The sequence below is a fragment of the Geotrypetes seraphini genome, chromosome 2 (assembly GCF_902459505.1).
Source record: "Geotrypetes seraphini chromosome 2, aGeoSer1.1, whole genome shotgun sequence".
NCBI lineage: Eukaryota > Metazoa > Chordata > Amphibia > Gymnophiona > Dermophiidae > Geotrypetes > Geotrypetes seraphini.
In genome coordinates this window covers 222,185,902-222,210,910 of record NC_047085.1, presented here as the reverse complement: position 1 = coordinate 222,210,910, position 25,009 = coordinate 222,185,902, and the positions used below count along the sequence as shown (strand labels likewise).

At 41.3% G+C, this 25,009-nt stretch overlaps 1 protein-coding gene across 5 annotated transcripts in view; it reads right to left on the bottom strand.

The window, feature by feature from the left end:
• LOC117355895 (cadherin-6-like) overlaps positions 1-25,009 on the bottom strand; it is a 324,761-nt gene that overhangs the window by 35,985 nt on the left and 263,767 nt on the right. For all 5 annotated transcript variants that reach the window (XM_033934983.1, XM_033934981.1, XM_033934985.1 and 2 more), the window contains 2 exons: positions 12,819-12,938; positions 4,986-5,153 (listed from right to left, as the gene is read on the bottom strand). In XM_033934983.1, coding sequence (XP_033790874.1) covers positions 4,986-5,153; positions 12,819-12,938 — 288 coding nt within the window. The remainder of the gene's footprint in view (positions 1-4,985; positions 5,154-12,818; positions 12,939-25,009) is intronic.

The window sequence follows — 25,009 nt, the reverse complement described above, 5'->3', positions numbered from 1 at the left end:
GACGTCGGGGAGAGGAAGACTGATCGGCCCGAAGCAGGGAGAGCATGCGTCGGCGTCGGCTTTGAGGCCTGTTATCCATTGGTGGGTCCTGTTCCCCGATGGCAGCGGCAGTGGCAGTGGCTTGGGGAACGGCAGGGAGAAAGAAAGAAAGGGGGCAGGCAGGGAAACAGAAGGAAAGAAGAGAAACAGAAAAAAAGAAAGAAAGTTCAGGGAGAGAGGAAGAAAAAGTTGGGGGAGGAATGAGGTGTGGAGGAGAGGAAGCATACAGGCTGATAGAAGGGAAGAAAGATTGGATGCACAGTCAGAAGAAGAAAGTGCAACCAGAGACTCATGAAATCACCAGACAAGGTAGGAAAAATGATCTTATTTTAAATTTAGCAAAGTGGAGGCAGTATTACCACAGTTTTCAAAGGAATTTGCCCAAATAACTTAATAGTTAACTGGGTAAATTCCCAGAGATGAAAATTTCCCTTCACTTACTATGCGCAGTTCTGAATTTATATTTGCTGTCTATATTTTACAATATGGTCCCCTTTTACTAAACCGCAATAGTGTTTTTTAGCGCAGGGAGCCTATGAGCGTCAAGAGCAGTGCTGGGCATTCAGCGCATCTCCCTGCGCTAAAAACTGCTATTGTGGTTTAATAAAAAGGATGGAGGGTATATTTGTCTATTTTTGTATGGTTGTTACTGAGGTGACAATGCATAGAGTCATCTGCCTTGACCTCTTTGAAAAAAACCCAGATTAGGAATGATAATTAACAATTTCTCAGCGTATAGTGTGCTTTGTGTTTTTTAATTTTATTGTTGGTAGATCATTTTGACTTGGTCATTTGAAAGTAGCTCACAAGCTCAAAAAGTTTGGGCACCTCTGAGCTAGAGCGTTGAAACTGTGTATTTCTATTTTATCCCCCCTTTTACAAAACTGTGGAGCGTTTTTTAGCGCCAGCCGTGGTGGTAGCAGCTCTAATGCTCAGAATTCTATGAGCGTCAGGGCTGTTACCACTGTGGCTAAAATCCACACTACAGTTTTGTAAAAGGGTGAGGAGTTAGTTTGTGATGACATGTTCCATACTAGGCGAAGGTGTTTTCTGTGTTCTGTGTGTTCGAAAGACATGGTTTTCTGTTAGGATTGACGGTGTAGGATTGATCTGTGCTGGTCTGGCTTGTTTAGTTTTACAATGGGTGTATTGATGTACTGCTCACTGCAATATGTAAGATGCTGCCTTTTCCTAGGTACTCATGTGTGACGTGTGGTTTGTTACTAAAAATCATGTTTTTCTTACAGATGGGGGGGGGGGTGCCAAAAAATGATGGGCCCCGGGTGTTACATATGCTACGTACGCCACTGTATGTAAAGATACCAGAAAGCTGGCGTAGCAAAAACTTTAAGTAAATTGTTATTCTTCTAAGTTTTGAGTATTTAACCCTCCCACAATCTCACGGGCACTCGTTTCAAGTTTATTGAGATTTTGATTTAAACGCAATATCAAATATTTTCAATGCGTATAACAAAAATAAATTTGGGGAAATAAATAAAACCATTTGAACAATAAACATACAAACATATCCATAGATGATTAAAATTACATAAGGAGTACAAGGATAAACTACATTTGTTTAAAAATGCGTTCTCCGCGCTTGCTCATAAATTTGTTGACTGGAAGGATCCAGCAATGTGGCCAGATGCCATTCAGGACAAAGACAGAGAAAGAATTGTGCAATTTGGATTAATGATGGAAGATGATTTAAAGCAAATGGCACAGTCTATGAGTAAAGATCTTGACGGACGTTCTTTTTATGAATATCTCCTCTATGCCAAATCACCCAATGGACGTGAGAAGATTTTACGAGACTGGCTTAGGTGGAGCATTAGCAGAAAAGTATGTGTGTATTCGGCCCATGGAAGAAGGAGGGGGGGGGGGGAAGGGGTGCGTGGGGGGCCCAATAGGATTGCTCAGTAAGGGGCCCAGAAATTTCTGATGGCGGCCCTGCCTAGACCAGCAACTGACACTCGAAGCCCATACCAACATCCTAATAAAAAAATTGCTTCCACTTACTGTGGAAACTCCGCACGCTAAAACCATTCTTCGATTTCACTTCATTCAGGCTGTTGGTCCATTCTCTGGTCCTAAGCACACTGGACTATTGCAACATAATCTACCTAGAATCTCACCCCAAAAAAATTATCAAGAAATTGAGACTTATCCAGAACACAGCCGTCCGACTAATCTTTGGCTTGAAAAAATCTTGCCACATATCTCCATACTACAAGAAACTCCACTGGCTACCTATAGAGGCAAGAATAATTTTCAAATTCGGCTGCCTCTGCTTCAAGACTCTTTTTGGCACTGCACCCATCTATCTCCTGAAACACCTCACCCTGCAGGACAAACTCTGCTTCTCACGCAGAACACTGTTGTTCATATTCCCTTCCCCCAAAGGATGCAAATTCAAAAGATTCCTTTCAAGCAGGGGTTTGGAACAACCCTTAAATGACCTAATCCTGAACTTTCTAACATACCACTCTTTCAGAAAATCACTAAAAGCTCACCTATTCGACAAATTTACCTGATCCTCCAAATCTGCGCGACACCTACCTCATCTCACACACCTCTTCCTCTTATCCTATACACTTCATCACATAACTGTCTTTCTATCCCTCCCTAATTCTAATTGATATTACCTTGCTGTCCTTACAGCACCTCTTGTTGTACACCGTCTTGAACTGAAAAGTTATGACGGGATATAAGTAAAGCTACTATTATTATTGCTAGTTTTTTAGCCCATTACATTAACATGTGCTAGAATAGATGTATAGACTTAGGCATTTCTTTCTTTCTTTCTCTCTCCCTGCCCACTGTCTGTCTGTCTTTCTTTCTGTCTCTCCCCCGTGTCTAGCAGCAACCCTTCCCTGCTCCCACTGTCCGGCAGTAGCCCTTCTCCCTTCCTTTTACCTCCCCTCTGACCAGCAGCACCCCTTCCCTACTCCCCCTATCCAGCAGTAGGCCTTCTTTCTTCCTTTCACCTACCCCCTGTCCAGCAGCTCCCTTTCCCTGCTCACCCTATCCAGCGTCGTGGAGGGAAGGCAATCTGTAGCATCCGGAGAAGTCTCCTGGTTTTCGCAGTGTTGCGGAGGGAAGGCAATGTTTAAACCGCCGCAGGCTCCAACGCTCATTGTCGAGATAGGAAAACCAGCACACACTCCTTCTTCCCACTGTGCATGCAGAAACTGCCGCACAAAACCATGCTCCTTCTACTGCGCATGCAGCGGCACAGAGGCAAGGAGCACGGAGCCACAAAAATTGAAGTGCACATGCGCGCTAAGGGTTTTATTATAGCAGATTATTATTATTATATATTTCAAATAGTTTAAGTAAAATCATTTTTACTCTTCCCTTAGTTAATGATGACTATTGCACAATCATACGTTCACCATGATCATTGTCCATCCCCACAAGAATGAAGCATAAAGGCCTCCTCTCTCCAACAAGACAACATGAAAGCTTTTTGCAGGCTGATCCTTTCCCTTCAGTACTAAGTGGTGTTACACGTGAGCTTGTTCTCCTTCTATTCAACATGTCCTACCTATCTGATGCTGTCTAGTGTGGCAGAAGCAAATATGTGGTAGATAATACATGAAAGGGACAATATTTAAGAACATTTATCAAGTTGGATGTTTGCTTTTAAATTTCGGCATTGAACTTCTTACTTCAGCAAAAGTTATTCATCTAAAGTGAAGAGGATACAGCAGCCTGGCAGAAGTAGGTTTAAATGTTAACTGCAATGGTGATATCCAGCTTCTTTCTGATTACTGGTATCTGGATTCTTTGGCCACAGATAGAGCAGGCCTAAGAAAACTGGGTGAAGTTATTCAGATCTCTTGAAGGGGCTAAATTCAGTAGCACAGATTTAAGTGGACATATTTTTAAATAACCTGGTGCAGATCCCAGATTACTTTTTCCAGATCTCTTTTTGTTGAATAAATGCTAAAACTGGAGTTATTAGATATTCTCTTGTTTCTGTCTTCATCCAACAGCATCTAGAAGAGTAGAACATGGGTTCCCAGAGGCATGGAGAAGGCTGGATGGGATCGGCCAGAATAGTGTTACCATATGGCTTCAGAAAAAAAGAGGACAGATTGAGACATCCGGGTTTTTCTTCCACTGAAAGCAATGGAAGTAACCCCCAGATGTCTCCATTTGTCCTCCTTACTTCCATTGCAGGGGTCTCAAAGTCCCTCCATGAGGGCTGCAATCCAGTCGGGTTTTCAGGATTTCCCCAATGAATATGCATGAGATCTATGTGCATGCACTGCTTTCAATGCATATTCATTGGGGAAATCCTGAAAACCCGACTGGATTGCGGCCCTCAAGGAGGGACTTTGAGATCCCTGTGCCATTGCTTTCAGTGGAAGTAAAACCCGGATGTCTCAATCTGTCCTCCTTTTTCTGGAAACAACTTATAAGGTGTCACCCAAAGTGGCTCAAAGGATTCAACCTATTATATATGCCAAAACATACCACTTATTAGGGACAGTGCACCTACTACCATCAGCTATTATAGTGTCTTATAAGAACTAAACTCAGGAAAAGGCCTCAGAATCGGAGCCTACGCACTGTGCGTAGGCTCCGATTCTGAGGCCTTTTCCTGAGTTTAGTTCTTATAAGACACTATAATAGCTGATGGTAGTAGGTGCACTGTCCCTAATAAGTGGTATGTTTTGGCATATATAATAGGTTGACTCCTTTTTCTGGAGCCATATGATAACCCTAGGCCTAGGATGGAAAAGAATAAGCATGGAGGGGCCTTTGGTATGTGAAGGAGGAACTGGAGAGGAGTGATGCTAAATTATTAGTGGCAGTAGGGCACGTGTTATCCCTCCTCAAAACACCCAGTTTAGAGCTCCTTACTTATACTGCCTATTAATTCTAAACTTTATAAAAAAAAACCACTTAAAAACCCCCAATTGTTAATAATTTCTTACTCTGGGGAAATCGAGGAGGGTTGTCATTAACATCTGTCAATGTGATGTTCACTACTGTGGTTCCAGATAAACCTCCCATCTGGCCACCCATGTCCTTGGCTTGGATCACCACTTGGTATTTGTCCTTGTTTTCTCTGTCCATGTTTGGTAAGGCAGTTTTGATGACACCTGAAATGTCAGCATTGAAAAGGAGAAGACATATTAGCTTTGGATTCCCTGTTCCAGAGAAAAATCTTTAAGTGAATGGTAATCTTTAAGTGAATATACACATACCGGATCACATTTATTTATTTAATTAAAATATTTATTATTTGCCTAAAATCTAGACTTACGGAAAAAAACATCCAAAACACTGCACAACAATTTTTTGGTTAAGTCTTGATTCCTGAAAAGTTTTTGGTGATTATGACAGGTACCAACTTGGTATGCTCAAATATGGTTTTGGTTTTACTGCATCACGTAAGAACTATGAGAAATAGACATTTTTATGTTTACTGACAATAAAATATATAGTCAAGTTTACGTTTCGCACAAGCGACTAAATGAAACAGAATTAAAAGTGTTTTGCTCCCGAGTTTCTTTTATATTCAGTGTCTGGTGCATCACGTTGTAGCATCCAACAATAGTCGGCAAGCATTGACGGATTCCAATTGCCCTGGTATCGTTTCTCCATCGTAGCTATGTCTTGATGAAACCTTTCACCGTGCTCGTCACTCACAGCACCGAGATTTGCGGGGAAGAAGTCCAAGTGTGAATGGAGGAAATGAATCTTGAGTGACATATTGCACTTCATTCTCTTGTATGCTTTGAGAAGTTTGTCTACCAGCTGAATGTAGTTTGGGGCTCTGTAATTGCCCAGAAAATTGTCAACAACGTCTTTCAAGGCTTTCCAGCCAATTTTTTCCGGCCCAACTAACAGATCTTCAAATCGCTTGTCACTCATAACATGTCTGATCTGGGGGCCAACAAAAATACCCTCTTTGATCTTGGCATCAGTTATTCTTGGGAACATCTGTCTTAAATAACGAAAACCTTCCCCTTCCTTGTTCATTGCTTTCACAAAATTCTTCATGAGTCCCAGTTTAATGTGAAGAGGAGGCAAAAATATCTTTGTCGGGTCAACAAGCGATTCATGTGCTACATTTTTCTGTCCTGGAACTAACTTTTTACGGAGTGGCCAGTTCTTTCTAGAATAGTGCGACTCTCTGTCTCGGCTGTCCCATTCGCAGATGAAACAGCAGTACTTTGTATAGCCAAGCTGCAGTCCTAGTAACAGAGCAACGACTTTGAGGTCTCCACAGATATTCCAGTTATACCTGGTATACTGGACATACTTTAGTAACATTTCCATATTCTCATATGTTTCTTTCATATGTGCTGCATAGCCAACAGGTACTGAAGGATAAACGTTGCCATTGTGCAACAGAACAGCTTTCAGGCTTAACATTGACGAATCAATGAAAAGACGCCACTCTTCCGGGTTGTGATCACAACCAAAGACCGAGAACAATCCTTCAATGTCACAACAGAAACAGAGACTGTCGACTTGTGCAAAAAATTTGGTTATATCATGATGCCGGTCTCGAAACACAGAAATTTTCGTACCTGGTGATAGCAAACACCATTCCTGCAGTCTCGAACCTAGCAGCTCAGCTTTTGCTTTTGACAGACCCAAATCTCTGACCAAATCGTTCAATTCGGACTGTGTTATCAGATGTGGATCGCCTGATGAGGATGGTTCAAAATCCGGGTCAATGTCACTGTTAGAACCCTGCACTGCAGTTTCTTCATCTGGTTCGTCTAAGGTCCAATCCTCTGGTGGTTTCGGAACTGGAAGACTGTCATCATGTGGCATGGGTCTCATTGCTGAAGGCAGATTAGGATATTCAATTGACTTCTTGTTTTTGGCAGAGAAACCAGACACATTAGTCAAACAGAAATAACAGTCCGTCACATGGTCTTTCTGTTCTCGCCATATCATCGGAACAGCAAATGGCATCGTCTTTCGAGTACCTCTGAGCCAGGCTCTCAGACTAACAGCACATGTCGCACAGCAAATGTGAGGCGCCCATTGCTTGTCTTGATCACCTATTTTGCAGCCAAAATACAGATGATAGGCTTTCTTTACAAGGGCAGTCATCGAACGTCTCTGAGGCGTAAGTGTATATTCCCCACAGATATAGCAGAATGTGTCGCGGCTGTTACGACACCGACGAGACATATTGCCCGACACCAAAACGTCTATAGCATCAAGCTTACTTACTGTTATATTGCTACAGCTACTATACTACTATACTTTACTATACTGATACTATATACACACACGGACTATCTATATTAACCAAATGAGCAGGATCGGTGTATGGAAGCCACCATTATAGCATGGTGAGACAGCGCAAGCTCGTTCAGACCTGCCCAGACATGCCCAGGATGTCATCTTCCATAAAACAGCTTCCAACCTGGCTAGATTTTATGCATGGACATACCCAGGCGGCACAAACCGTTGTTGATAAGACACTTATGGGAGAAAAAATTGTTTGCATCCAAATATAAGAAAAAATCACGACAAAATTGAAGATTTCTCTGAAATGGTACGTGATGGGTAATTTTTGATGTAATATTCATGATCAGCACCCAAAATTCTATAAGAAACACCCAGCAGTGTTCAGGAAGCAAAAACTTTGTTGTGCAGTGAAATCATTAAACAAACATTTACACAAAAAATAAATAAATAAATAAAAACCATGAATTACTTCAGTAAAAATAACAAAACATCTTTAGGATCAGCATAACACAGAAATCTTGCTAAACACCCGGACAAAATGCCCGGACAAAAAAAAAAAAGAATTTTTAATAACTTTCTAAATCTCAGCACATTCTTACAAAAACGTAAAGTTCCAGGAATGCCATTCCACAGAATCGGACCTGCCACTGAAAAAGAAGACTTTGCTGTGTTTACACAGCAGCCCTTTTACATTAGCTGTGCTAAAAAGTGGCCTGCGCTACTATTAGCGTGAGGGTTTCCCCACTCGCTGAGGCCACTTTTAGCATGGCTGTAAAATGGCCACGTTTCCTGTTTTCCCTAGTTTCCCAATTAGTGCGTGGCCATAACTGCGTGAGCCCTTAAGAACATAAGAATTGCCGTTGCTGGGTCAGACCAGTGGTCCATCGTGCCCAGCAGTCCGCTCACGCGGCGGCCCTTAGGTCAAAGCCCTAACTGAGACTAGCCTTACCTGCGTATGTTTTGGTTCAGCAGGAACTTGTCTAATTTTGTCTTGAATCCCTGGAGGGTGTTTTCCCCTATAACAGCCTCCGGAAGAGCGTTCCAGTTTTCTACCACTCTCTGGGTGAAGAACTTCCTTACGTTTGTATGGAATCCATCCCCTTTAAACTTTAGAGTGCCCTCTCGTTCTCCCAACCTTGGAGAGGGTGAACAACCTGTCTTTATCTACTAAGGGGTCCTTTTATCAAGGCGCAGTAGGGGTTTAACGCGCGGAATACCACGCATTAAACCACCTGCCACGCTAGTCGCTAACGCCTCCATTGACTAGGCTTTAGTTTTTTGGCTTGCCGCAGGGGTTAGCGCATGATTAAATGTCCGACGTGCTAACCCCACAAGCGCACCTTGATAAAAGGAGCCCTAAGTCTATTCCCTTCAAGGGAGAAGAGGCCCAGTTTCTCTAATCTCTCACTGTACTATTTACTAGGTGATAAGGGCTCCTTTGCTCACCAGGCACTCTTCGGCTAGTGTACAATGATGTATGTACGCTAACTGATTAGTACAGGGCATGCTTACGCTCTGCCTCTAAACACACCCCCATGCAAAAAAATAAAACCTATTGGAGCACACCTCGTGGTAGTGCATTTTTAACCTGTGGTAAGCATGCCTTAGTGCTTACTGCAGCTTAGTAAAAGGACCCCCTTAGACACCCAAAAAGGGGGTGGAAAAAGGGGTACATCTTATGGACCGAATACACTGCGCGCCTTCCCCTCCGGTACTTTTGTAAGTGGCGGTGGTCCAGCGCGGTCTCCTGCTGGATGGCTGCCTCTTTGCAGAGCGACGCACAACATAGGAGTGCGACCTTTGCGTTTCCTGCCTGGTCTTGCACCGCTCTGTGATTGGCTGCAGTCAGTTACTGACTGCAGTCAATCACAGAGTGGCGCGGGACCAGGCAGGAAGTGCAAAGGTTGCACTCCTGCATTGTGCGTCGCTCTGCAGAGAAAGGCAGCCATCAAGCAGGAGACCACGCTGGACCAACGCCACTTAACAAAGGTTCCGGGGAGGGGGGGCGCACGGTGTATTCGGTCTATTCATGGTACTACCAGCCTGTACCAACTCCTTCAAAATAGAACTCAAAGCTTTAGCAACGATCAGTCCTCTATTTTTAGGACAATTTCACCTGCATAGACTAAAGACTAAAAGACCATGATAAGACAGGGAATAAAGTCATGTTATGTATTCTCATTCTATAGAACCTCAAGAGGCTTTTTACCGTCAGTTCTTTTCATAAGCACTGAGACATTAAGGCAGGAAGGAAACAGCCACATGATCTATAATTAATACTGAGGTACAGGGCCGCTGCATGCTTAAGAACATAAGAATTACTGCTGCTGGGTCAGACCAGTGGTCCATCATGCCCAGCAGTCAACTCACGTGGCGGCCCTCTGGTCAAAGACCAGCGCCCTAACTGAGACTAGCCCTACCAGCATATGCTCTTGTTCACCAGGAACTTGTCTAATTTTGTCTTGAATCCCTGGAGGATGTTTTCCCCTAAGACAGACTCCGGAAGAGCATTCCAGTTTTCTACCACTCTCTGGGTAAAGAAGAACCTCCTTACGTTTGTACGAAATCTATCCCCTTTCAGCTTTAGAGAGTTTCCTCTCGTTCTCCCTACCTTGGAGAGGGTGAACAACCTGTCCTTATCTACTAAGTTTATTCCCTTCAGTACCTTGAATGTTTCAATCATGTCCCCTCTCAATCTCCTCTGTTCGAGGGAGAAGAGGCCCAGTTTCTCTAATCTTTCACTGTACGGCAGCTCCTCCAACCCCTTAACCATCTTAGTTGCCCTTCTCTGGACTCTTTCGAGTAGTACCGTGTCCTTCTTCATGTACGGCGACTAGTGCTGCACACAGTACTCCAGGTGAGGGCGCACCATGGCCCGATATAGCGGCATGATAACCTTCTCCGATCTGTTCGTGATCCCCTTTTTTATCATTCCTAGCATTCTGTTTGCCTTTTTTGCCGCTGCCACAAATTGCGTGGACGGCTTCATCGACTTATCGATCAGAACTCCCAAGTCCCTTTCCTGGGAGGTCTCTCCAAGTACCGCCCCGGACATCCTGTATTCATACATGAGATTTTTGTTACTGACATGCATCACTTTGCATTTATCCACGTTGAACCTCATCTGCCATGTCAATGCCCTTTCCTCGAGCCTGATTATGACACGTTGCAGGTCTTCGCAGTTCTCCTGTATCTTTACCACTCGGAATAGCTTCATATCGTCTGCAAATTTAATCACCTCGCTCGTCGTACCTATGTCTAGATCATTTATAAAGATGTTGAAGAGCACGGGTTCAAGCACTGTGCCCTGCGGCACCCCATTAGTGATGCTCTTCCAGTCTGAGTATTGTCCATTTATCCCCACTCTTTGTTTCCAATGCTCCAGCCAATTTTTAATCCATGTGAGTATTTCACCCTCGATTCCATGGCTCGCAATTTTCCAAAGTAGTCGTTCGTGCGGAACCTTGTTGAACGCCTTCTGAAAGTACAGATATACAATGTCGACCGGGTCGCCCTTGTCTATCTGCCTGTTTACTCCCTCAAAGAAGTGCAGCAAGTTTGTCAAACAAGATCTGCCCTTGCTGAAACCGTGCTGGCTGGTCCTCATCAGACCGTGTCCGTCAAGATGATCAATGATGCGGCCCTTTATCAGCGCCTCTACCATCTTTCCCGGTACCGAGGTCAGACTCACCGGTTTGTAGTTTCCCTGGTCTCCCCTCGAACCTTTTTTAAAGATCGGCATAACATTCGCCACCTTCCAGTCCTCTGGAATCTTTTCCAATTTGATTGACAGACAGATTGGCTATTAGTTGAAGCAGTTCAGCTATGGTCCCTTTCAGTTTCTTGATGACCCTCTGAAATCAGCTCTGGAGTCTGTAGTCAGAAATCAATCTTTCATTTCCGATAACTGTGGCTTTACTGCTCATACAGCCCTGTCCTATCTACAGACATTTCAGATTGCATCATAGGTTTATTTGTCTCTCTCCAGCTTCAGCTGATCTGGAATGTACATATAAGGGTGCCATTTTTTTTTGTTTATGCCCTTCCTAAGGAATGAACTCCCTGGTGAAATTCATATGGAAGAATCTCTGAAGTTATTAAAGACCCATGTTTTTCAACAAGCATTTGGGGCTTTCAATAAAACAGGGGAAGTAGGCACCAGACCACCAGATGCACCTAAGTATAGAGGAGGAAAAACTAAGAAGAAAAAAATTCTGAACCAAATTTCTTTCTTCTTGGTTTTTCCTCTTCTACAGGTGGGTGCGTCTTATGGTCTGAAAAATAAGGTACCTTATATCCTTGATTCATGAGAGTGGACCATACTCTTATTAATGACTAGAAGGAGGGTGAAATATAAATATAATAATTAAGCTAAAACCATGTATTTTAAAATGAACCACAGAAAATAAACACTTCAGAAAGAAGCAGCAGAACTGATTAATAAGGTTGATTGTTTTTTTTCCATATTTCAAATATCATTTATGTTGAGGGTACACAAAAAAAGAAAAACTGTACCTACCAGACTCAGCTTGAATTTCAGTATCAGTCCAATATACATACTTGCACTGGCATAGTAAAGGGGTGGGGACAGTCCGCCACGGGCGTGGTCTTTTTAAAGGGCACAGACACCTGTTCTCCTCTCCGCCCCCCCCTGCCGTCAGTGTGCGCCTCTTCCCTTCCCTTGTACCTCTTTAATATTTCCTACACGAGCAGCATTACAGACTTGCTGCCCGCATCGGTGTTGCAGTGGTCTCAAACTCAAACCCTTTGCAGGGCTACATTTTGGATTTGTAGGTACTTGGAGGACCTCAGAAAAAACAGTTAATGTCTTATTAAAGAAATGAGAATTTTGCATGAGATAAAACTCTTCATAGTTTATAAATCTTTCCTTTTGGCTGTCTTAATAATAATATTGTAATTTATAGCTAAAGAGACATATAATCAGGAAGTTGTTTTATTCTACTTTTGTGATTATGGTAAACATACTGAGAGCTTCAAAATAGTACCTGGTGGGCCGCATATGGTCCCCGGGCCGCATGTTTAATACCACTGCTCTAATGTCACTTCCGGACCCCATACCTAGGAAGTGATGTCAGAGAGATAGCTGACATGATGCGGGCAGCAAGTTCAAGCTGTTGGCCTCGCCTGGAAAATTAAAAAGGTACAGGGAAAGGGAAGTGGGCGCATGCAGCGGGGAGGGGCGGGAAGGCGTGGGGTGTGTGTGTGTGGAGAAGAGGATTGGGGGTGGGGTGCCACTTACCCTCACTACTCCACTGCATACTTAAATCTTCCATGGTCCCTGCCGGTGCAAAGAATGACTGAAAACTGTTTTGTGGGCAATGCTAACATATTTGCTGTGCTTTGATGTTCAGGTTATAATAACACAGATGTCAGGCTTACAGATGTGCTGTTCTATTGAGTTTGTCAGATTTTACAGGCAAGGCAAATTGAATCTCTTGGAGGATTCTGTGCAATACGTCTCAGCTTGGCTTAACATGTCACTTCAAATTGAGGACACAGCGGGAGATTGACAGGTAAGGTCTTCTAACCTGACTCAGACTCGACTGAGAAATACGGCTGTCCCTGGAGAATGCTGTATACCACTCTTGCACTGTTTCCATAGGTAGGATCGTCAGCATCAGTTGCTGTAACTTGCAAGACAAACGTCCCTGTAATAAAGAGAATACAAATCCGATAAAACAATAAGTCAGCTGGTTTGCAAAAATGAAGAAAAGCAAATCAGTTCTCAGTGGTAGTAATCTTGCTACACATGATACAGGGTATTTAAAGAGGTATTTTTGACATGGCATGTTTCGCCAAGGGGTCTGCTTCAAGAGCAATTCATTACTATAAACACACACACACACACACACATATGTATAGACATAGATATATACATATACATATATACAGAACATGAGTACATACACATCTTCTTGCCAGGCATCTTCTTGCGTATTTATTTATTTATTCAAGTGTTTATGAAATATTTTAGTATTTATGGATTGATTAATTTTAATTTCATTGGGGGAACAAGGTTTTTTTGTTTTTTTAGGGTTTTGAAATACTCATTTTTTATAAATTTTAAAAGTTTATTAGTTTTTAGAGTAATTTGCTATGGTATCCTGTAACCTTATATTTATTCCCAGATATATGTTTTAAAATTTCAAGTGTCAGGTTATATTCTATTAATTATTTGTCCACTTCTTAGAAAATATTTATCTATTTATTTCGGTATTCATTAAATTTTTTAGGTATAGGGGTTGATTAATTGTAATTATATAAGGGGAAGTAATAAATTAGGTTGCCTGGGGATGGGATATGGCTGATAGTCTAAATCAGGGGTGCCCAACGCGTCGATCGCGATCGACCAGTAGCTCAGGAAGGCAACTCGAGTCGATCGCACTCGTGTTGCCGTCCTGATCTACGGGCCGATCAGCCTTCCTCTCCAGTGTACTCCCTAGGGCCTTTTAGCTGGGCGGTCCGCCCAGCTGTCATCTGCCGCTGCTGAACATTAAAAAAAAAACCCCAAAAACCGGCTTGGAGATTTCAGCCCCTAGCGAACTTATGCTCCGGGCTCTAACGTGTGCGTGCAGGCTTCTCTTCTCTTCCCTCCGAAACCGGAAGTTATGTCCGGGGAGGGGGGGGGAGAAGGGAAGCCTGCACGCACGTGTTGAGAGCCCTGAAGCAAGCGTTCGCTACGGGCTAATGCAGGAGACAGGTTAGTGAAGCATTTGTTCTTGTTCCTGCCGGGTCCTGCCTACTTTCTGTTTCCGCGAAGGCAGGACCCGGCAGCATTTCCCCCAATAGGTTGATCACGATCTTGGGCTGATCAGCCTTCCTCTTCCTGATGGCAGAATTGACGTCGGGGAGAGGAATGCTGGTTGGCTGAAGCAGGGAGAGCTTGGGGCCTGTTATTGGTGGCGTTTGGGTCCTGGTCCCCGATGGTAATGGCAGTGGCAGTGGCTTGGGGGAGGGCAGGGAGAAAGAAAGGGCAGGGAAGAGGAAGGAAAAGTTGGGGGGGAAGGAATGAGGTCTGGAGGAGAAGAAGCATACAGGCTAAAAGAAGGGAAGAAAGATTGTATGCACAGTCAGAAGAAGAAAGTGCAACCAGAGACTCATGAAATCACCAGACAAGGTAGGGAAAATGATTTTATTTTAAATTTAGTGATCAAAATGTGTCTGAATTTATATCTGCTGTCTATATTTTACACTAAGGTCCCCTTTTACTAAACCGCAATAGAGGTTTTTAGCGCAGGGAGCCTATGAGTGTCGAGAGCAGCGCTGGGCATTCAGCGCAGCTCCCTGTGCTACAAACTGATATCGTGGTTTAGTAAAAAGGGAGGGGGTATATTTGTCTATTTTTGTATGGTTGTTACTGAGGTGATAGTGCTTAGAGTCATCTGCTTTGACCTCTTTGAAAAACCCTGGAATAGGAATGATGATTAACATTTTCTATGCATACAGTGTGCTTTGTGTTTTTTTAAAATTTTATTGTTGGTAGATCATTTTGACTTGGTCATTTAAAAAGTAGCTCGCAAGCCCAAAAAGTGTGGGCACCCATGATCTAAATGTATGTCTTCAAGCAATTGTATGATAAGGGAGGTAAAGTATTGGGGGAAAGGGTGGGGGGTTAAGGGATTTAGGACATGTATTGAACAAAGGGTGTATTTGCGTGGTATATTTGGTATACTATATGGGCTCTCTTCTTTGAAATTTTACAATGAATTTTAAATTATTTTTTTTAAATGTTAATGGCCTCAATCATCCTGCTAAGAGGAAGAAAACGCTCAATTTTTTAAAGCAGCAAAATGCGGATATATATATGATACAGGAAACTCATTTGACTGCGTGGAAATCTATGAAATTAGAAGGAGGATGGGTCAAGCAGTGTTTCTTTGCGCCGGCTGTGGGGAAAAAAGCGGGAGTGGCTATTTTAGTCCATAAGAAATGTTCAGCTATACTTAATTTTATTTCTGAAGATCCTTCAGGAAGGTGTGTTCAGGTAAAGATGACCTTGAGGAAACATGCTCTGATGCTGTTCTGTGTCTATGCCCCTAATTCAAATCAAACAGAATTTTTTTAAAGCTCTTCAACAGGTACTTCTGCCACTGGCTGCCTCTAATTTAGTGGTAGTTGGGGACTTCAATGCTGTTATGGATCCATTGTTGGATAAACAACACAGTAGGATTTTGAAATCAATGGGATTGGATAATTTAGTCCAATCCTGTGGGTTAAAAGATATTTGGCGAATTCTCCATTTTAATACTCAGAAGTTTTCCTTTTGCTCCCAGGTTCATAAATAATTTTCAAGAATAGATATGTATTTGTATAAGTTTAATTAATTCAACAGGTAACCAAAGCTGGTATAGATTCAATTGTTTTATCAGATCATGCTGGAGTTTGGATTGAATTAAAATTTGAGAAACAAGATTCTAATAGACCTGTGTGGAGGTTCAATAATACATTGCTTGCAGATTCTAACTTTATTGAAGAATTTCAATTAAAAATGAATGAATATTTTCAAATCAATGCCTCAGAGGAAATCTCTTTAGAAATACTATGGGATGCTTTCAAAGCTACCATGAGAGAACAAATTATTTCATATTCGGTGCATGTTAGGTAACAACTTAAATTGGAATTCTCTAAATTGGAACAAAATATTAAGGATTTAGAGTCACAATTGGCCTTGAAATGGGAACAAAATACTTTGCAGGCCCATTTAAAAGTTAAATACAGATATAATGAGATTTCCTCTCAAATGGCTAGGAAAGAGTTGTTTTCTCAATAGGCTCTGTATTATAGAAACTCGAATAAAGCGGGGAGAGTATTAGCTAATTATCTTAAAGCTAAAAAAGGAAAGTAAAAATTGTAGCCATCACAGATGAGAATGGGGAAACTCATTCTCAAATTGGAAATATCTTAAAACAATTTTTGAAATATTATAAAGCTTTATATTCTCCTGAGCTTTATTCAAATAAAGAACTTGAGGGTTTAGAGTTCTTGAAGTTAATTATGGGGCCTAAAATTCCCAAGCATGTAAAAGGAACTCTTGACGCGCCTATTTCAATAAAAGAACTACAAGAGGCGTTGAAGTCTCTTAGAGTTGGATCCGCTCCAGGTGGTGATGGGTTCACTATAGAGTTTTACAAATCATTTCAAATTACCCTATTACCTCATCTATTAAATTTATATCAGTCTCAACTAACTAAAGGTTGTATTACAGGTAATATGGCAGAATCTTTAACTATAGTTTTGCCAAAGTCAAATAAAGATCCTACGTTGGTTTCAAATTACAGACCTATTTCTTTGATTAATGTAGATGGAAAACTTCTGGTTAAGTTATTGGCTTTGTGCTTGGCCAAGGCTCTCCCTTATATTATCGGTATGCACCAAATGGGTTTCATTGCTCAGAGACATTCATCAAACAACACCAGTCTGGCTTTTCACATGTTAAATCTAACAAAATCCATGAAAGATCCGGCTTTCTCTGTATCCTTGGATGCAGAGAAGGCCTTTGATCATGTGGAATGGACCTTCATGTATCAAGCAATGGATTGGTTTGGTATTGGTTCAAATCTTGTATAGTTCCCCTTATGTAAGATTATACATTAATAATAATTTTTCGGAATGTTTTTGTCTTAGAAGGGGAGTTAGACAAGGGTGTCTGTTATGTCCTTTGCTTTTTGACATTGTATTGGAACCCTTGCTACTGGCTATTCAGCAGGCAGAGGAGATACAGGGTATTCCTTATATAGGTTGGGAATACAAGATCTCTGCTTATGCAGATGACATGTTGCTTCATTTGAGAAATCCTGAAACCACCATTTCGCATTTACTGGATCTGATTGAGATTTGGAAAATTTTCTGGTTATAAAATAAACTGGAGCAAATCAGAGGTTCTTTCACTAAATGTATATTGTACAAAAGGATTATTTGATACATTCCCTTTTCTTTGGAAGGAAGAAGGTATAAAATATTTAGGTATTTGGATAAAAAGTACACTGGAACAAACTATGAAAGTAAATGAAAAATCTTTATTGCTGAAGATCACAGAAATGTGTGAGCATTGGAACCCATTATATCTGTCTTGTTGGGGGAGAGTCCAAACAGTTAAGATGACGATTCTGCCTGTAGTCTGTTACCAAATGGGTATGTTGCCAGTGTTTTTTCAGGGGTCTTTTTATAAGAAATTAAATAGTATTCTGACAAAATTTATTTGGCTGGGGAAAGCAGCAAGAATTGCCTTAGTATCTTTACAAAAGCCAATTGTGGAGGGTGGGGTAAATTTCCCAAATTTTTATAGGTACCATCAAGCATATATTATGCGTTAGACCAGGGTATGTATTAGATCCTCCCTGAGCTCATGGAAAATCTCCCAGACTGGCAACTCATGTCTCCACTGTGATTAGGTCACGTTCTAAGTATCAAGTTACCTAGATTGTATAAGGACAATAGAATTTTATTAGACACGTGGCAAACTTTAAAATTTATAAATAATTTAACACCTATTCCAATCCATAAATCTACATGTCATTCCCTCTGGCTGAACTCCAAGATTCAAACTGGCGGGTTTAAGGTCATCTGGAAACACTGGATCAAGGCAGGTATACGTAATTTAGATGATGTTATATCAGATGGTAAGCTGTTTGACTTTTCACGATTGCAACACAAATTTGGTCTTAACAAATCACAAAATTATAAATGGTTGCAGTTGAAGCAGGCCATTCAGGAGGGGTTCCCTGAACGGAAAAATCTAACTAATCAGCATATTTTGCCGGTCTTATGTTTTCAGGTGGACTTCCTGGGACACCAGGCCGCTGAATGGTATAAATTAATATCTGGATTTTTAAATAAGAAATAAAAGACTGGTCTGGGTGACATTTGGAACATTGAGATAAAGCATCAAATGACTGCGTCTCAATGGCCATGTATTTGGGCTTGGAGGATGAGATGTCAGCAGTGTCGGCATCTATGAGACAAACTTGATTTTTTTTTTTTACATAGAGCAGTTTGGACCCCAGTTCGTTTACAGAAATTAGATAGCTCTAAGTCTAATAGATGCTGGCACTGTCATCTCGAAGCTGGGACATTATTTTATTTACTATTCTATTGTCCATTGATACTTAGTTTTTGGAAATCCATTTGGGGCCAAGTGAATAATCTACTGGAAAATCCGGTGGCATTATCATATGACACTGTTATTTGGTACTTCCATGAGAGCTAAGAGTCAAATTTGTTCTAATAATAGATTTTTGCTTATCATGACAGGAGTTGCCATACGGCAAATTATGAAAAACTGGAAAAATTGGGATCGGCTGAATTATAATTTTTGGTGGAATTCGTTATGCCAAATCTTTAAAATGGAGCAAGGGCATTTTAAGAAATTTAGGGATGTTTGGGAGCCATTAACAAAATACAGTACAGGCATCTACCACCCTCTCTGTGAAAAATAATTTCCTAACATTGCTCCTGAGTCTTCCTCCCTTTTGTGATTCCCTCTTTCTACTCTACCCCTTCCACCTCTTAAGTCCCTTGTAATTCCCACCTAAGTATCATATATAAATTCACCTTTGTCCTCTGCCTGTCATAATTAGATTGTAAGCTCTTTCGAGCAGGGACCGTCTCTAGCTTGTTTAATGTACAGTGTTGCATGCATCTGTTAGCACTTTAGAAATAATAAATAGTAGTAGTAGGTAATATGAGATATCAGTTAATACACTGGATTAACACAGTGCATACTGCTAATGTACTTTAAAAACTTCATAACTTCTAAGTCAGTTTAGTAAATATCACCCTTAATTTTTGTAACACTTATAACTTGTATGTTTCTAGATTCCTTGTAAAGAGAAGTTTTGTTCTGTGTGTGATCGGGTTGATATGTACATGGTCTTACACGGCATGAGGATAATTTTATGCAGCATTTTCCAAGTATAAAGCATGTTTTTTTTAGGTGTAAAATAGTAGGTGTGTACTTTTACGTGATTTATGCATGGGTGTTCCTGGTGGCATCGTTTAGGCAGAGCTCTGGTGATATTGCAATGAATCGACATATTGTATTAAATCCATTCTCCCAGATTCTACTGTATATAGCTCACCCAAAGTTGGATACACCAATTTCAAAACTAAAGGCACCTTTTATAAAGGTGCGCTAGCGTTTTTATGGCACGGACCGGATTAGCGTGCGCTACAGTGCGCGCTACCCGAAAAACTATCACCTGCTCAAGAGGAAGCGGTAGCGGCTAGCACGTGTGGCAATTTAGCATGCGCCATTCCGCGCATTAAGGCCTTAACGCACCTTTGTAAAAGAAGCCCTAAAAGCAAATCTACCTACAAATTCAATTTGTTTATGTTTATTAAAAACTCAACATACCTTTTAGCTTTTTTGCAGATCTCAGTGATTTACAATTAAAATATACATGAAACATCAAGAGAAAGGAGACTACAGAATCCACACACAAATTACACACACACACAATTTTACCAGAAGTTTACCCACCCCTTTATCTCAAAAGCAAGCCCTAAAAACAGTGTTTCCATCTGTATCTATACTGGAAAGGCATTCCCTGACATATGAGGAGAGACTGGAAGCCCTGAATATGTATACCCTAGAGGAAAGGAGGGACAGGGGAGATATGATTCAGACGTTCAAATACTTGAAAGGTATTAACGTAGAACAAAATCTTTTCCAGAGAAAGGAAAATGGTAAAACTAGAGGACATAATTTGAGGTTAAGGGGTGGTAGATTCAAGAGCAATGTTAGGAAATTCTACTTTATGGAGAGGGTGGTGGATGCCTGGAATGCGCTCCCGAGAGAGGTGGTGGAGAGGAAGACGGTGACTGAGTTCAAAGAAGCGTGGGATGAACACAGAGGATCTAGAATCAGAAAATAATATTAAATATTGAACTAAGGCCAGTACTGGGCAGACTTGCATGGTCTGTGTCTGTATTTGGCCGTTTGGGGGAGGATGGGATGGGGAGGGCTTCAATGGCTGGGAGGGTTTAGATGGGCTGGAGTAGGTTTTAATGGAGATTTCGGCAGTTGGAACCCAAGCACAGTACCGGGTAGAGCTTTGGATTCTTGCCCAGAAATAGCTAAGAAGAAAAAATTTAAAAATTTAAATTGAATCAGGTTGGGCAGACTGGATGGACCATTCGGGTCTTTATCTGCCGTCATCTACTATGCTACTATGTTATTATTTAGGTTTGATAACCCATCAACTGGCAGAAAATACCTATATGTATAGGATAGTGGGGAAGGGTAACATAGAAGGGTGCCATTCAGAAGAAAGCACACTCCTGTGTTGGTGCCTTAACTTTGGGTGCCATTGACTGAATTCCTCTCATTGAGTAGATGAATACGAGGGGGGTGCTGAAAAGTTCTCAGCCCAACCAAGAAGAGAATCCCTAAGAATTATCCACACTATCAAAAAATAATGTCAAACACACATAATACGCAAACTCAGTCACTACAAAAAAAATGTTTCTGAAACATTACTTGATATTATCGGAGTAGTTTCTTTCTATCAAAATTTCACTCCCAAATAATCCATCTCCATCTGACATGATAATTTTTTTTTTCATGCTGGATGGGCTATTTGGGAGTGAAATTTTGATAGAGGAAAACTGCTTTGATAGCAGATCAAGTCAATCACGTTGACTAAAGTTTTGAGTGTTTACACTGATATTGAACCAAATGGATGGTGTTTGATGAGTAATTGATTTTTAAGAGTTGAGACATTGCATATTAATGGGGAATTTCAGAACTCTCTGATCTGATGGACCTTTCTATTCTAATATGAAATAATACTTTACAAAATATCTTTTTCATTGTCTCTACATAATAGCTATCAAATAGGCATCTTTTGGGACATTTCACCTAGGTGTCATTAAGAAATCATGCCTTAAGGTATTTGTGATATTATGTCACTATGAGAATGTTGTCATATAGAAATATTTATACGAGTTTGCTTCATCTTTCGCTTAGGTGATAATCCATGTCATGGAATGCGTTAAGATAACAGCCATCCTATGAATATCAAGATCAATAAGAAAGGCAGCAGCAACAGTGTAATCTGCTATTTATCAGGCTGGTGAAGAGGTATTTGCCCATCGTGCTTAGTTTGCCTCTGGGTTAATCAGCATTTCTATGGATTTTGATGCTCAAACATTTCTTTTTCAGTTTGTTGTTAGCAGACAAAAATATGCCCTTTAGTTCAGATTTCCCCGATGATGTTATATAAAGGCTATTTCAGAGCTTTGGTATACTGCAATTAATGACTCATGTTGTTTCAACCCTCTTTTCATCTTTAATTATTTCTACTTGTTATCAACTTGAGCATTCCTGTGCATCTTATATGTAATATACACCTTGAAAAAAATGTGAACTAATGCCTTCTGAGCAGTGGATAGCGAGATAGATTGGTGCCCCCATCCCCCACATACCTCTTGAAATGTCTGCCAGCACAAGCATCTTCCACTGCTGCTCACGCCAGCCTCGGCTTCCTCCTGATGTCACATCCTGGTCCCATGATGTCAGAAGGGAGCCAGAAGTGATGTCAGAAGGGAGCCAAGGCCAGTACCAGCAGAAACTGGAAAATGTTGTTCATGCTGGTGAACATTTAAAGAGGTAATTGCAGTGGGGGGGGAGGGTCAGAGAGGAGGAGAGGTGCCGGCGCCTCCCCCCCCCGCAAAGACGGTGCCTGGGGTGCACCGCTCCCTTATGACACCACTGTTTGTGAGGTCTATTAAACACAATCTAGTATAGTATAACAATATGGAGGCTGACGTGCTAAGATTTGTAAAACAATGCAAATGATGCTTCATGCGCTAAAGACCAGATTCTGTATGTCGCTTAACAAAATCGATGCCAACTAATGTGGCTCTAAACACAATTCTATAAAAGTTAGGCCCACTCTATTGAATCATGCTTTGTGCCATCTATGCGCCGCTGTGCTTCAGCTATATATGCCAGGGTTTTCTTGATCTAAATGCCCGCGCCTATGTGGTACACAAGTAAAAAACATGCACCTAACTCGAAACCCACATCATTCATTCGAAACCGATATGCAGCATCGATTTCTTTGAAACTCCCCTTCTCTTTTACAAATGCTAGCAGACTACGAGGGGGGCAAGGATACGTTTAAGGTTGCCTCGGGAAATGAAGATCTTTGAGAAACAGACATATGGCTTAATGAATTAACAGAAATTCTAATATTAAAAAAAAAAAGCAGGGATCTAACTGCTCACCTTAGGCATTGTGGATAATGTCTAATTCGCGCTAGAAAGATTCAGGCTAGCTATTTACCACCTGGAGTTTCTGCACATACACATGCTGGAGAATTTTCTTTGATTGTTCAGGGTAGTATTTTTAGATACCGAGGATTTTATGTGGTGAGAGAGAGACAGTGACATTTTATCTAGAAGCAGGCCATTTACAGTTTGTGACCCAATTTTGTTCTGGTTTTTATACAGTACACGCATATTTCCAGTGACTGATGCTGTATTGCTGAAAACTTGGCTATTCTCAAAAATGTAAATTTCGCTGCTCCCTTCATATTCACTAAGGGCCTGTTTTACAAAGCCGTGCTAGTGGCTGCCACGCGGCAACAGCCCCGAAGTCCTTTACATCTCTATGGGCTTCGGGGCCGTTACTGCGCAGCAGCCACTAGCGAGCTTGTAAAACAGGCCCTAATTCTTAATATGTATTTTTCCTTATTTTAATGTTTATATAAAATGTACCGAGCTCTATCTTTATAGAGAGGATGTGGTATATAAGCTTAAGGTTTAGTTTAGTTTAATTAAACCCAGTCAAAGTGAAAGAATCTTGTGAAGTCCAAGTACTAGGTTGCTAGTAATGAACATACTTTCCAGTGCCAATTGTACCTCTGTTGTGCCAAGAAACATTCCCTAAAGTGCACAGCAACATTTAATGGTGTTTTAAATATATGTTAAGCTAGGCTGCACAGAATTTAGCAGAGTACTATCCAAATCAGATGCCTGTGTTTCTGCAGAATTGCGGGGAATCGCATAGATTTCCATCCCCTCTCCTGGTCTACATGGAAAATTCAGACGAGGTGGAAGAGTTTGCAGATTTCCAACCAAATGTCATGCACACTTAAATCTGAAAGTTTTGAAAGAATGATTTAGGTTGCTTGAATCAGTGGCGCAGCCAGAACTGACATTCTGGGCAGGCTCAGAACTAATATGGGCAGGCACTATGTACATAGTATATACATCTATATACTGCACATATATATATCAGTATCTCGTAAACTTTGCCAAGCCATGACACACTAAATATGGTGGCCACAGCTCGAGGCATCCGAGAGTGCACAGACGTCAATGTGATGACATCCCGTGCATGTGTGACATCATCACATCGACATCTTCACATGCATGAAGACCCTCTAATGGGGCTCTGAGCCACCAATGGGGGCCGGGGGTGTGTGTGATTGAAGGGAAGACACATGGAGGGAAGAAGAGGCGCTGGTGCTGGCTGACTGCCTACAGGATATGCTTCTCGCCCCGAGAAGCATGTCCTGTAGGCAGTCAGCCAGCACCAGTGCTTCTCCTCCTCCTCAGCGTCTCATGGCACACCTGGAATCTCGGGCTAAAAACTAGTGTGCTGTGGCACAGAGTTTGCAATACACTGATATATATAGACATAGGAGCCAACTTTTCAAAAATATTGAGGGTGCCCAATATCCTCCCTCCCCCGGCCACCACCCCAAAAAAGAAATTGTCTTACATTTTGCTGAATTTGAAGGTATGGAGAGCTCATCTCAAAATAGGATGATACCTTAAAAATCCAGTGCACAGAAAAGCAGCAAACTCTTACGCTAAGGGCCACAGTATCCTGCAAAAACAAACCTAGAGCCTATAGTATGAATCAGCTTGTCAAGCTATCACAGAGCTGAAAGAGCTCAAACAGCAACCCTGTCTATGAAGAGGCAATACTTCAATAATTATCACCTCCTATGGGGAAAACAGCATAAGCTACACTGCTACAAAAACAGATTCTCAACAAATACAGAATAAGTAACTAAAAATGAAAATACAAATATGCAGACAAAACCTGAACCCCAGGAAGACAAACCTATGCAGTAAAGCAATGGAAAAATAGAAAAAAGAAATGCATTTCCTCTGTTCTGTGTAAAATATGAGAAGAGATGCATATTCCCACGGGTTACAAATTCCTATTATACTCCAGAAAAATCAAAATACAAAAATACTTTGTATCTATTCTTCTTGTCTCAACATTAATTATACAAATTTTTCAAATTCAATAAGACTATCAGTGGTATACCTATTATATTTGACACCCAAGGCAAATCATTTTTAACACCCCCTCCTTTAAATGAAAAAATATAATCCACGAGTCACACAACAAGGGTGTGATTAGGAAAAGGCAGCATCTTAAACACTGCAGTGAGCACTAGAACATCAGTACACCCATTGTAAAACTACACAAGCCAGATTAGTACAGATCGATCCTCTACAGTCAATGCTAACAGAAAACCATGTCTTTTACATTCACGCAGAACACAGATTACACCCTCATCCAGAATGGAATAAGTAATCACAAACTAAAATTAGAAATATATAGACACCAGAACTTGCTATATCTTTATTTCCTTTATTCTGTTCTGCTTCATCAGCTGTTGGAAAGCTTTCATCTTTTGATTCTTCATTTGGATTTTCCTCCAGGCTATCTTCCCTGCTCTCTGCATGTTTCACT